The sequence below is a fragment of the Polypterus senegalus genome, chromosome 5, assembly GCF_016835505.1.
Source record: "Polypterus senegalus isolate Bchr_013 chromosome 5, ASM1683550v1, whole genome shotgun sequence".
Lineage (NCBI taxonomy): Eukaryota > Metazoa > Chordata > Cladistia > Polypteriformes > Polypteridae > Polypterus > Polypterus senegalus.
In genome coordinates this window covers 67,586,690-67,601,796 of record NC_053158.1, presented here as the reverse complement: position 1 = coordinate 67,601,796, position 15,107 = coordinate 67,586,690, and the positions used below count along the sequence as shown (strand labels likewise).

Sequence of the window (15,107 nt, the reverse complement as noted above, 5' to 3'; positions counted from 1 at the left end):
TGGTACTACCACCTACAGACAGTTTTAGGTGCATTAAGCAAAATAATGATACACTATAATGGTACCGAAAAAACATTGTCTATAGGTGGACAAATGAGAGACTGTGCAGGATTGCTTGAATGCTTAAAACATATCATGCTTTTTTATTCCACTTCACGTCCCAAATCACACCAATCCAACGTATTTCACCATACATTCACCCAACATAGCCTGCAATAAGACACTGTTCTAATATGAGGGACACATCTGATCCATCAGGAGTGTGATCATGGGAGGGCAGGATCTCAGCGGCGGCTTCACTAGACACCCAGCTGACTTTGAATTTGGCATCTTCTGTAGGGATGTAACATTGGTATTCTCGAGTACCAGGAACTCTTTTGGCCATGGAAATTCTCATTCTTTGTTTAGCAGCATGAGATAGGATATCATCATTTGATATGAAAAAACTTTTGTATTTTTGATAACTTACTGATTGAAAACTCAGTTATTACCATTATTGACACATGGCACATGCAGCCTATGTTTAGGAAGGAAAATAAACACGAGAGATTTGCATAAGAAAAGTAAGGTTTGTGTTTTGAAAAAGAAGGGACAATGTAGAATAAATTAGAAAAATATTTTAAGAATTATGTGCACACTCCCACATGCTATTAGGATGCTCTTAAAATTAAATCCAAAATGAGTTTTTGGATTTGAGAGGTCTGCTATTCAAAACTTGATACAGTTACTTTACTGTTTAATACTTTTTCAGAAAGCCTATATTAGTTATATGAATAAGGAAAAAAAATCAAAAGTCTGTGTTGGTTACAAATATGTGTTTCTGAGGCGTAAACATAGCTAAGCCAAAAACTCAAATTCAATTTTAGTCAATTTCAAGGGACTGCTTTGACCATGCAGGGTCATCGGGACCAAATGTTTTAATTTGGTCACATACTATACCAATTATTGTACCAGTGTGCAAAGTCTGATCCTGCTCAGTGGTTTATGGACTTGTGAAATTTTATGAAAAAATGAGGCCGGATAAAATTGTATTGATCTTACTTCAAAAACATTTCACAGGGTGTCTCCTTACTAACTTGGGTACACCCAGTAACTTTTCCAGAATTTTTTTTAATCCAAAGTGTGTGAGCCATTGGTTAATTTGACATGGAATTACACTCAATGGAAAAAATTAATTCTTTTTACACCCTATGCTGCAATCCTACCCAGCCGGCCCTTTGTTGCTACATTGATGGAAATCCCCCTCTGTATCACACATGGCCCTGCAGGTGTGCAGAGTGCAATGTACTGCTGATATCTGCAGTGTATCTTACGTTTCCTTTGTTGGAGCTCCTAGCCACAATAAGTAATTCCATAAGATGTCCTCATTCATAGTTAGTAATGACGTTCTGTAGCTTGGGATGGCTGGTGTTCTCATTTATTTCTGAAACTAAAATCTGTAGGCATCAGAGGAAACCTACTAAACTGGCAGGAGGCAAAGAGTACAGATAATATTAGTGCAGTCCCTCAAAGGTCTGTCCTTGGACCATTACTTTGTCTGATTTATATTAATTACATTGATTTTTTGTATTGTTAGTAAACTTGTCAAATTAGCTATTTGACACTAAAATTAGAGGGATTGCAGACAATGCAGAGGCAACAAAAAATAATTCAAAATGACCTTGACAACTTTCAGAACAGGGCAAAGTCTTTAAAAATACAGTTTAATGTAGAAAATGGCAAAGTGCTACATGTAGGTAAAAGGAATATCAATTACAAACACAAGATCAGAGATGCTGTCATACAGGAAGCAACCTCTGAAAAGGATTTAGGGGTATAAATTAATGCAACATTTTCTTCAACTAAGCAATGCATATAAGCAGTTAAAAAGGCAAATACTGTAAAATGTTAGGTTATATCATAGAAACTGTTGATATAAGTCAAGGGTCATTATGCTGAAACTATATAATGCACTTCTGGTCACCAAGAAAGATATAGCTGCACTTGAAGCTGGCAGAGGATGCAACCAAGTGCATCCCAGGATTTAAGAACATGTCCTGCTGTTTAGTTTTGAGCAGAAGTGGTGCCGTGGGGATCTAATCCAGGTATATAAAATCCTCAAAGACATTGTTAAAGTAGATCCATGAACATTCTTTCAGCTTAAGGGTGACTTACCTACTCAACGACATAGGTGGAAATCAAGGGGATGTACTTTTAAAACTGAAGCCAGGATTCACTTATTTACGCAAGTTGAGGAACTCTAGAACAAACTACTGAAGCAGATGTACTACTGAAGCAAATGTAGCTGAAGCAGAAACCATCAACCTTTAATAAAAATCTGGATGAGATACTGGGTAGTTTGGCTATTAGCTTCATGGACTAAATGGTCTCTTCTCGTTTGTCTAATTTCTTATGTTCTTATGTTGGCCTTTGGTACAATGTAAGCAGCTGTCAGAAAAACTCCTGAAAACTCTCTAAGCAGGTAATCACTGGCAGTTTGGTCTGTACGATACATAGAAAGCTCATCTAACTGTATAACAGAGCAGTCTTTCTCAGGGTCAGCAACATCTTCCACAAAAAATACATCAGTGCCTGAAATCTCTTTAAGTTTTTTACTGTTACATCAAACTAGTTTGTTATCCTTCCTGTGTCTAAACGTTGAAAAGACAAATACTGGACAGGGAAGGTTAGTGTCAGTGGTGATTTATCCTCACCTGGATAATTAGCCTTGGCTATTGGGTATAAGTACCAGACAAGGGTAAATCCAGGTCTAAAAGGTTAAAGCTTAAGTTATGCATACTTGCTTCATAATAACGTTCGCCAGTCATCTATAGAAACTGTGGTAACGGGCTGCACACCTATCAACAACAAATGAATAATGCACATTCTGTGAAGACTGACACACCATACATCTGCACTCTTCAGGACAATAGTGCTTAATGTAGCCAACGCTCTGTCACTTCTTACATTTATGAGAAATCCCTAAAAAAGTACATTAAAAGCATTTTATAAAAGAAATTTGCTAATAAAATACAAACCTAACAGGATAAGTAAATAACATGATGCAATTGAATGTGAGCAGAGCAGTTAAAGTCTGTGTTCATGCAAAGTATGAATCGGACTTTAGTTGGAACAAACCACTGAGAAAGATAAGTAAAAAAAAAATAGTATTTTAATTTTTTTTCGGCAGGGAGGTCAGTTGATTAATATGTAACGATTGAAATGCAAATGCAATACAAATTGCTTTAGATACTTTGCTAGTTGGGCAGCCTGAAGATTGCATGAAAGTTTAATAAACACTTCCATTTGAAATTGGTGCACTAATGATCTCCTTTCTTATGTGAAGTGTGTTAGGATCTTTCCAGTGGTCAAGATAACATGACATGCTAGCTGTGTAGTACAACTTACTGCAATGAATTGTACTTTAGGCAGTAATATCCCATTGGATGTAATTTTTATAGTAGACAGTGAGGGAAGCATAGGAAAGTTGGATAGGTTTCATGTAGCAAAGTGTTATCATTATACTAATCTGTAACGTTTTCCTGCCAAATATATACCATAATGTATAGATGTGTTATTTTTAGATATGGTGAAAATAAATTATTGTTTTGTGGTTAAAAAAATATTGTTTACAGTAAAATCCCCAACTTCAAATATTTTGAGAACTGGTACCGTATTCTAAGTAAGCACTGAAGCAGTGGGTTTTCACATAGTTGGTAGTAATTCATGAAAACTAGTTTGCAAAGAAAATGATAAAGGGAAGATTTATTTCAGAATTTCCCCAGTTGATAAAAGGTCTTGTTTAACATATTCCATCCACTAAGGTTAAATTTAACTAGGTATTTAAATTGTTTTAGAATTGTGATTCCTAGGTAACAGTTAAAGAAAACTGGTAAAATAATTTGCTGATGTGTAAGGCTAAATTCTTTAGAACGTCTCAACTACATTTAGCAGAGATGGAAGTGATGAGTATGGATCAGTAATATAAAATGCCATGTCATATGCATTAAGTAATACTTTTTGTTCACGTCCATTGCTTTTACTTACCTGAATCTTTGATTGCCAGTGCATATAGATGATTAGACGTTTAGTAACAATGACGAAAAAAAATGGTGGTCAAGAACACCAGTTTTGTTGCCACATTCTAAAAAAGAGTAGATCAGAATGTATATAATTTATAGAAGCTAAAGTTTTTAGGCTAAAGTGTATTAGTGTAATCTATGTTTGCAAAAATAATGGACCCAAACCCATATTTACATAATGCAGTGAGAAAATAAACCCACATAAGTCTGTTTTTCTGTGTACAAAGACAGTAAGGCCTTGGAAATCTGTGCTTTGCTGAAGTATACAGTATATAACATTGTATTTGTCAGATTTAATAATAATAGCTTGAAATTTTTTTTCTTATGAAATAACAGAAGGAAGCATTTTCTTTAGTCTGTTTGTGAAAACTTTGCCAGTATCTTAACGTTGATGTTAAGTAGGAAAATGTTTCATTTGGTTGTGCATTCTAAAAGCTTTTTATTGTTTTGGTGAACATACTTAACATTAATGGAACTGATATAAAGAAAGCTTGTTTTTTTTCTTGTTTAATAAATTACATTGTGCTGTGTAGCCTCTGGTCCTTCAGCATTTCCACTTGTAACAGTAAGCAAGATTTTAGAGAGTGTTGATGTCTAGAGTTATGGTGTTTCTGTCTATTTGAAAATCTTTAATAGAGCATCATTTCTTTTACATTCTTATTTTTCTTAAATAAGTTGCTAACTTCTCTGTGTTCATGTGATGAGAGGGGTCCGTGGCAGTGTGATAGAGACACTAATGGTTTTAATTGTTTAATCCTTTTTCTGGCAGCTCACCCAGCTGTAGTGTGTGTTATCGCGGAGTGTGCAAGTGTCGGCTTCAGTGATTGCCAGCCAAGAGCAGAGCAGCAATCAGAGGGCACCAGCTGAGAGCAGGGATGAGAATAAAAGGGAGTGAAGTAAGTGCAGGAGGAGCAGAAAAGTGCAGAAAAAAGAAAGAGAAGGTGAAATGTATTGTGCATAAACTGGAGGGAGAGATTGTGTTTTAAGTTATTAGGGTAGGGGGCTATATTGCGTGGAGGAGCCTGGAAGCCTGGAAGAAAAAGCTATCACATTTGTAGATCTAGGTCTGATGCTATAGTATCTTTTTCCAAATGGTAAAAGAATAAAGAATTTGTGAGAGGAGAGAGGGGGTCCTGCACAATGTAGTAGGTCTTGTGGACACTGCGTTTGGAGAACTTGTATTCCACAGAAGGGACAGATACTCTGACAATATTCTTTGCTAAGGCCATTATTCTCTGTGGTCTGTTGCAGTTGGACATGCTGCTATGTTCCTACCAGACTGTAATGCAGCTTTCTGTAACACCATATCAAACTTATTTATTTGAGGAACCTGAAATTATTGATCCTATTGTCCCTTTCTTCATGTTCATAAAATTATTATTTTTTTTTTTTGCAGAACTCAGCAGTGTTTTTTTTTTGGTGTTATATGATTAATGCCCTTTGTGTGAGCAGTTCATTTTCAGATGTAAAGTAAATTATTTGTTCCCTATGCTTAAAATGTTTTTAAGAGAGTTCAATTAGTTTTAATTTGAGTAGAAATAAATGTAAAAAAGTCTTTCATCAGATAAAAATGTTAATTTAAATTGCTAGTTGTAATTTGGAGAGGTTGATGTTTTGGATTCCAAGATAAGTGAGCCATGGTCAGAAATAAAAATGGTGTCATAAATGGAAGATCTCACAAGAGAGTACCAAATTATTACTAAGAAGTAATCATTTATTGGCAACTGTGTAGCACTAATGAGAAAATATATTGTCTTGAATATGGGTAGAGAAACCTCTTTCTGACTGATGGTATAATTTAGAAATTATTTAAGGCAGTTTTAAGGCAGTTTTGGATAATTTGGTGGAAATTTAAAGATGAGTGTCCTAACTGGGCTTAAGTGACTATAGATAAGTGATGTAACTGGGCTTAATACACATTTAAAATGTCTAGGTAAATATTTACGATTATACATACTGAGGACTAAATGATAAATATTAGCTATAAAGTATTTATAATTTAATTATTATGTCTATATTATCTAAAATTACTATAATCCCATTCAGTTTTTTTTATTACTGAAATAATAGGACCTTCTGAGTCACAGATTACTTCAGAAGCAGCAACAAATAGAACTACTTTGTGAATACTTTTTTCCGTCTACCCTAGTTTTGTTTTACCATGATTGGAATAAGATACCTGTGCAACACATTTTTCCTGTTTGAACCTAGGTATATCTTTAATGTCTAAATGTGCCTGCTGTAAGTAGGCTGTATTTGACATCAGTTTGCTGTTATGTAATAAAACTTTTGTTTTCTTAGTTTGTGATAGAGATTATTTAAAATCATTCCCTCTAAGTTAATAAATAATAACAGAATATGAAAAAAGCATATTAAATGTATAACAGTAATAATATTTTGCACACTATACTTGGGGAAGAAATGGCTGTCATATTTTCAGTTAAGATTGCAAAATGACACTCTTCTACACTGCTACTTCAGTTTAGAAACAGAAAAAGTATGCTGGATGTAAAACAATAGGTCAATTTAAAGTATTTTTAAATTATTGTGACTGAAGCAGATGGGCAATAGACTGCAGTACTAAAGACTTTTGGAGAAGACTGTCACCATCATGAGGATAGAAAAATAATATATACAATGAGGGCAAAAAAATGACTGTGCATAGATTTGCCTCATATTCTCAAATACATTCAACTGTTTCCTACAGAATAACACCTCCAGTTCTCGAAACACTAGTAAGCATATTACCATCCCACCGAGTCTTTTCTTTTTTAGTCTTCAGGGATTATAACTATTTGCCTGTTGTGTGCACAGGGATCTGATTCCCCGTCACTTGTAACTAGGCACCCAGCTTGGTTCATCCATGTTTATGATCTAACATTGTTACCAAATATGTGCCTGAACCTGTTAAATTTTCAGTACTTAATTCAAAATGAAATGTGAAGAGATCCCTATTAACACATTATTAAGTTTAAGTTTATGGGACAAATGAACAAGTGTATGCAGACTAAACTGAAAAATAACATTTTGCTGTTCAGAGATGCAGACTTGTTGGACCATGATAGAGTTGTCCATATGTCCTTTGTGAATCTCTCCATCTATGTATAAGCATTGCTTTCTACTTGACAGTAATTTTAGGCAGAGGTTTCTGTTTCTGCTTTATCATTGACTTTACTGACTAAAATAAAGATAGCTGCTACAGATCTGAAAAGCAAAGCTATATTTAAGTCCATAAAGTTAAAGAAAATTTAGTGAATAACTCTAAACATGGTCTAGAAATGGCTGCTTAAAATAGGCCTGAAATCTGTACCATTTGTTTGATACTTTCATGTTTACTAACCACACCGCCCCAGTCTGGTAAGATGAACAGTTCTTTAGACACTGTTCCTTTTTTGACTTAATTATATTGTACTCTGCCTCATTCATGTTTTTGAAATTATATTATTAAAGTTAAATTAGGTGATTCTAATTGGTCTTAAGTTATCTATTTGCATTTGGGTCTTAGTTTTATTTAGATAGGTGGATGTACCTACTTGGCAATGTGTCTAGGTTCTTGAGACTGTTTATAATTATATTATGATTTCTGCAGCCTGTTACATTTAGACATTGGGATGTGTGTGTGTTTGTGTGATTAAATAGATTTGGATGATGTTTGCCATGGTCATTTTTAACTGCTAATTCTTGTGAGTGACAGGCCACCTTGCTTTATTTAAAACCAGACACTGCAGCCTCTTAAGGGTTTTCTGTTGTTCTTCCCAAAACAAGAAAAATAAATTATTCTTAAGTTGATTTGTATAAGAAATCTTTAACCAAACATTACCCAATATTTGAGGGCTGTCCAAACAACTATTAGTTTGTAATTTGACTTGATGTTCTTTTGTAAGTCGATAGTAGGTCTCCCATTCACAACTTTGAATGCATAGGATTCTAAATCTGGCTAAATATACATATCCATGATTTGGCATTTATCTTTTGAATAGTACTCTGTTCATTTATTACTATAGAGACTTATTTTAATTGTGCACATTAGTGTTAATTATTATATAAAAGGCAATACAGTGTAGCATAATCAGAATGCAGTATTTTGTGTTTTCTCATGCTCTTGTTCCTTTGACCAGACCTGTAGTGACAGCTTGCTGCTACCCATGTACCACTGATTTTTACAGAGAAAAAGTATCTGCACTGCACATACTTTACTTTAATATCTAGGTTGTGGTTGGCTCCCGGGCAAGGTTACACATCTGTCTGAAGATGCACAATAGTATATAATAGTAATAGTATGGATACAATACTACAATTGTACATAAAAGCACCAAGGAAAAAATTGAAGCAAAAAGTTAACAGAACTAGTATAAATTAAAGAATATGTTTAGCGGACACTCAATGGCAAGACTAAAGACAACTATCCTCAACAAGAAAGCATAAGAGGCAATGGGGTATAAAAGTATGATCTAAGCAGGAGGCAGAGCTGCTAAACATTTATTATATAGTTGTTGCAAAATAAAATGACTGCAATCAATACTCTCAGTCTTTCCGTTCATCTTTATCAGGCACACTTAATCTAGGTTAGCGTCCCAGGTGTTGGAGTTTATTTCATCTGCATCAGTGGAGAGCATGATCCAGCCAGAATGGGGCACCAGTCCGTTACAGGGCATGCTTAATAATACACACTCATCAACAATCATTTTAGAATTAGTAATTACCCATAGACACACATCTTTAGGATGTAGAAGGAAAGTTAGAATACCCTGGAGTAATATAAACACCATGTAAATGCAAACAGAATGTGCATGCTCAATATAGGCAGTGCCCATGCCAAAATTTAGACTTCGGACTTCAAAGTTATAAAGCAGAAGTGCTAACCACTGCTCCACTATGCCACCCAAAACCTTTTATGCGGAATGGAAATAAATACACTACGAAAAACTCTGTGATGTTTCACTTTTTTGATTTTTTGAAATATCTCATCACTTAGCTTGTTGGGAATTACTGTGGTGACATCAGCAAAGCAGAGTTGTTAAAGACAGCATTTTTTTGTTAAAGAATACTTTAGGGAATGAAAACAGAAATTGTGAAATGCGAAGGCACTTGTGCAAAAGCATCTCTTGTATGAGTGTAATAAAAAATGAATCTGTTTTTTGCTGCTTCACACACTGACCTTTTAAAATAATGATGCACTTTTTTTATTAGAATAACATGCGACTTTTATTGAATGAAAAAAGTGCTATTACTGTACTTTGTACTTATGTTTTGACTCTAGTCCAACAGATTTAACCAGTTTAAGATCACAGTAAACTTGTTTTTTGCTATTCTTAGCACATTATCATGAAGACGTTGACATGTTGGTTATGCCTTGACAGCACTGGAACAGAGCAGTGTCTTGTTAGCTAGAATAAAAAAAAAAGGAAGAAGGAAAAAGAAAAGCCAACTGATAGCAAGCTGCTGTCACCACCGCTATAGTGAATAACAGTATATACATGGTTAGTGAGAAATGGCTCTCTCCAAGGCCCAGGTAAGACCCTTATGAGCCTCTGTGTATAGAAGCTCAAAAAGCCCCCCTCTCCAAACCTCACTTCACTGCACCATTAGGTTAACTCATATACTTGCACATTGTGAACATTGCATATGTCAATAAGAAATCAGGCACAAGTAGAAAAAAATCCCAAACTTTACATTGGGTCAACATAACCTTTGTTTTTAGTTCATTAGTACATTACAATCAATGCAACAAACAAATTGATGAGTGCAACATCTTGTCTGTGGGAAATTGCTTCTTCTAATAGCGCAGTTAATGAACATCAATTCAAAACTTTTTAAAGGTCTATGCCTTTTTGTGACAAAAAGGTAATGTGTAACTGAGTAATCCGGGCTTGCATATTTGCACCAAATAAAATGAAAGACCATTTATTCTGGTTTGGCATTGTTTGGAGCATCTAATTTCCTACAGTGGCCTTGTTGTCCTCAACACTGCTTACATCTATGTCAGTCTTATAGAACACTGCAGTGTGGGACCACACATTGCTGCTAGAAGTAGCAGTATCAGCCCTTTTCTAACATATCACATTGGTCACATTAGTCTCAACTGGCTTGTTCAAATCAAAATTTAGGTTTACTTTTTTAAAATGACCAGTATAATTTTCACCAAAACAATGTCTTTAGTTTCTGTGTCATTTTCATTTATTTTTTAATTTTTGTTGTACCACTGGGTTCTTGTTTTGAATGACCATCTATTTGGAGTTTCTTTTTCTTTTGTGGTACTGTAAATATTAAATGTTATACAAACACATAAAAATGACACATGAGACACCCGCTCTGCTTCTTTAAAAGAATTACTTAGGTGTGATAGGATAGGTTTATAATCATGAAGATCAAAGTAGGGCTATTGGAGTGTGTGCTTGAAGCAGGTTACTGTGAGTGCCTGTTGGAGAAAACTTGGACTTTTCCTGTTATTACACATTTTTTTCTTGCATAGCAGGACCCCAAGGTGCACAGCCAAGTCACTCTGATTGTAGGTCCTGCCCATGGCTATCTCGGTTTATTGAATGTGTCTTACTGTAATTGTGCTTGAGATTTTGGAGAACCTTCCTTTAGTTATTATTTATTTGGTTAGTGTCTTTATCCAAAGCTTTAAAAGATTTGAGAAAATTACAAATCTTTGCATACATTTTTGTAATACAGGCAAGTTAACCAACTTGCTCAGGGTCACAGTGTGAATTGGGAATTTATGGGAACTGAACAAACATTCTTGTTGTTGAAAGTACAGTGTCTTAATCAATAAACATCACTGCCAGATTAAATTATTGGATTTTTGTGGATATGTGAGGTAAACTTATTCAGACACATGGATGATACACAAGCTTCATGTGGGCAGCAAGACCGTGTGGGATTTTAATGTATGATTGTAAGTTTGTAAGGCAGCAGCACTACCTACCGAGCCAAGGTGCAACCCTCATTTAAAAATATTTCTGTTTTTTGTAAGAAACAGGATGAATTAAAGCAAAATAATATATATTAACATGCCATTTGGCACATCTTGTACTTCATCATCTAACAGAATATATAAGTTGAAAGTTAAAAATGTGGTGATGGACACTGTGATTAAAAAAAAAAAGTACAGTAGTTTGACATACATGCTGTTTACTGATATGTTTAAGGCAATTATGATACAGTTTATAAAGAGGAGACTTATAAAGGTTAAGTTCTATAACTAGCCATTTCTAATCATACCTGCAATCGGAAAATAGAGAATTGCTTTATTCTCAATATGTAATGATGAAATAGGTAGATCTAGTGCCTTACAGCCAAAGTGTTTGTTTGCTTTCTTTCATTCCAGGATTAGGTGTTCTGTGGTTGACGTGTTTCGTCCCTGAGTCTGTGGGGGTTTTCTTCTGGGCACAACTCCTCCTCCAAGAGGTGTTTAGGTTAGGTTAATTTGTTAACTATAAATTTCCTCATAGAGAGTGCATGTGGTTATGCTTGCGAGTGTTCCCTGTAATTGACTAGTTTCCTGTTCAGGGATGGTTTCTAGAGTGTACCCAGCACATTTGAATTGCATAAGCAGGATAAAAGATGGATACATCGATGTTTCATATACAAGTGCATCACAATGCAGTTTTGGCTTCAGCCTGACAAATAATAAACCTGGTCAAAAAGTGTGCAGCACAATGGGTTGTTGTGTCTAATTAAGCAAAGTGCCTCACTGTATAAGAAAATTAGAGCTCCCAGGGCAAAGTAATGTGATCATAGGGGAAACATGCATACAACCCCTAAAACTGACCCCTGCCAGGAATTTGAATGCATACAGATTATTCTATCATAGATTCTAAAACCAGACATCTAATTCTGGGTCTGGGTAGCTAAGTCCATGTTGCAAGCAACAGAAAGAAGTGTAGCCCTGGATGGAGTATCAGTCCATCACAGGTCATACTCCTACTACAAGTATGCATTGAGCCCAAAGTATAGTCACTTCTTATCAAGTCTTTTGATTGTTCCCTGAGGAAACCCTACTACAAACAGTGAAAAATATATAAACTTCACACAAAGGACACCGTTGCCAGGCGTTAATGACAAGGTCTAGCTGGATGTAAATTACAGTTTAAAAGTGAAACGAAGCATGGCCAGTGTTGTGTCCCAGGACGCGCTAGCACTGAGAAAATCCAGGTGAAGCAGTTTATGTCAAAGTGCGTGGTATAGCATGACGCAAGCCTCAGAGTTGTTCACACACCCTCATTCTTAAGGTTAACTTGCTAGTGAAATACTGTTTGCAGGCTCATGACAAAGTAGAGAATGCCCATTCGTACTGCATTGGGAAGGTTCATGAGGTCAGGGGCCTGGATTAGATTTCTTCCTTGTTTGGGCTTGGAATTGATTTGGAAAGTCTAGCGAAGGAAAGGCAAACCAAAGCCAGCAGCGTCAGTTGGGATGATTCAGGGGGAGAGAAGCAAACGAAATTAGTAGCATTGAGAAGGCAAGATCTTCATGCAGTAACATCGATTAAAAGAAATCTGTGAAGTTTAAAAATTAAAAAAAAAAAAAGTTAGCGTGGCGCTGATTTCCACTTGCGAGAGGCGCGTGCTTGCGTACGTGCGCGCACTCGTGCCTTTGTTTTCACGTCTGTGTTGTCAGGCAAAATAAAAAATAATAAATACCATTTTGCTCAGTGCCGGAATAAAGCGCCGCTGGTCGGCTTATATTGCCGCTCGCGCTTTCTCTCTCCGTGTCTCTTTCTCTATCTGTAACTCCCTCCTCCGCGGTTAGGGTGACTTCCTGGTTCTGCAGAAAGAGGCAGTGCTGAGTAAAGAGACAGAAATAGAGATAGAAATTTAGATAGAAATATACAGATTGGGGTGAGAGAGGGAGTGAGGGAGTGAGGAGAGGAGGAGAGGAAAGGAGAGCATTAGGCTGGTTTCCAGGAGAAGCCCTGGTCTCCACGCTTTTTTCTATATTTATAGACTTCTTACGAAGATTTTTTTTTATGGGGGGGGGGTTGATTTTGGAATAACGCTATTTATTTACAAAAATATACAATATTTACCGGCCTTGCCTTTTGCCTTCCTCTCGTAGTGGTCATAGTAATAATACTGATCATCAGCAGCATATTAATAAAATAATAATAACACGTCTTTTCAGAAGCGACGGGGCGATCCGTCGCACCGCTTCCTCCCCCCCTCCCCGTTCTTTCTGTACGTATTTATTTAGAAAACGAGAGGGACAGATTTCTTTATTTTAATTTTTTTAGCCTCTGCTGAAGTAAGACGTATTTGAAGGATGGGTTGTTTAGGTAACAGCAAGACTGAAGATCAACGCATCGACGAAAAGGCACAACGAGAGGCGAATAAAAAAATAGAAAAGCAGTTGCAGAAAGACAGACAAGCTTACAAAGCCACACATCGACTTCTTTTATTAGGTAAGATTGTAAGGCAAAATGAAAGAAAGAAGTGCAAGTGTGTGTGTGTGTTTGACTTGGTTTATTATTATTATTATTCTTTTGGTGGGGGTAAAGAATTATCTTGTCATTTTTATTTCATTATGTCACATTTTGAAAAGGTTCTGGATATGACAGCTTTCTGCGCCCTAGAAGCGATCGCCGGGCTTCAGCAGCATTAGAGAGACTGCTGTAGCAAGAAATGAAACGAAATCCCGGCTAACTGTAAATTGGTAAATTTTGGTGGATTCTTTTAAATGTATTCATCATTCTGTTTGTTTGTTTTTTTATTTTAAAGGGGCCGGGGAGTCTGGGAAAAGCACTATTGTTAAACAGATGAAGATTTTGCACGTCAATGGATTTAATTCAGAGTGAGTGAACCCTTATAATCTGTAACAAATAAATGAAATGCACTCTACCCCCACCCCTCCCCACACCCGTTTCGTGGTCTTTCTGATCGCTCCGTCTCATGAAAGTTTTTATAAAATTATGTCATTGTGACAGCCACCGATTAGCTGCCCAGTCCCGTGTCTCTATTTTATTTCGTTTCCTGTGTTTATTATTACTGCAGCGCTTTTAAGGGCCTGAGTGTAGCAGCAACATGGCGACTATTTCTGCTGATTATTACAGCAACCCCAAACATACTGTTCTTTTTATCTTTTTTTAATTAATAGATACTGGGAAATAATGTCAGTATTCTTTCCCTCAGAAGGTGGAAGCTTTTTCTCTCCTATTGCCTCACATATAGCATACTTCTCACCCCACTTTGAATGGAGAGCACAAATGAGTGTTGTTGTTGCTGTTGCTAGTAATCACTATTGGTGTTTTGTTTTTTCCCCTTTTTGATTTTTTTCTGCTTTGTTCAAAACACTGTCACTTTTTAAAAGTTATTTTTTATGGTGGCAGTTGCTCCACATTATCAAGTCACTTTTGCTGTTCGCTGAATAGGTTCCCCATAAGTTAGATGGCAGTTTCAAGTTCATATTCACTTTTATGTTTATTTAAAATGCAATTTCACCTTAATGGGATATTTTAATAATAAAATATACTGTATAAGACTATTGCATTTATGTCTTGGAATACATGTTAACAGTTTTTTTTATTATTGTCACTGAGTTATTCCACAACTCCTTTCACAAGTTAGACATGGTGAGCCATTTTTTTTTATCAAACTACCCCATCAAATTTTAATAATTGCAGTACTTATATGTTATATTTATGACATTTCCAAGTCCAAACTACTGTATTTTTATCTGTAAGCTTGCAGGTTCTTGGCACAAGGCAAATTGTAACAGACAAGTCCATTTTAATTTAAAAGGATATTAAAGGAGAATCCACTTAGTTGTATGCAAAGTCATAGGCTAAAAAAAAAATATGAAAAAATCTAGTTTTTTTCCTATACCTGCTTTTTTGCATTAGGCAATTGTATGTTTGCCTGTTGGAGAAAGCTGATTATGTAAGAAAAAAAAAAAAAACTTTACACATTCTTCTTTTACACAGGGAAAAGAAGCAGAAAATTTTGGACATTAGAAAAAATGTGAAGGATGCCATAGTGGTAAGTACATTACTTCTAAAATCTTTGAATTCATGATGTTTCAAGGGGTTTGGGAATGTCAGTTATA

At 35.8% G+C, this 15,107-nt stretch overlaps 1 protein-coding gene across 3 annotated transcripts in view; it reads left to right on the top strand.

Annotated features, from left to right (window-relative positions):
* gnal (guanine nucleotide binding protein (G protein), alpha activating activity polypeptide, olfactory type) overlaps positions 1-15,107 on the top strand; it is a 331,272-nt gene that overhangs the window by 118,413 nt on the left and 197,752 nt on the right. The window contains exons 1-3 of one of the 3 annotated variants that reach the window (XM_039754754.1): positions 12,144-13,467; positions 13,784-13,856; positions 14,986-15,040. In XM_039754754.1, coding sequence (XP_039610688.1) covers positions 13,329-13,467; positions 13,784-13,856; positions 14,986-15,040 — 267 coding nt within the window. In that variant the 5' untranslated portion in view covers positions 12,144-13,328. Of the gene's footprint in view, positions 1-12,143; positions 13,468-13,783; positions 13,857-14,985; positions 15,041-15,107 lie in introns of those variants that run through there. The other 2 variants (XM_039754752.1, XM_039754755.1) reach the window with 2 other exon arrangements.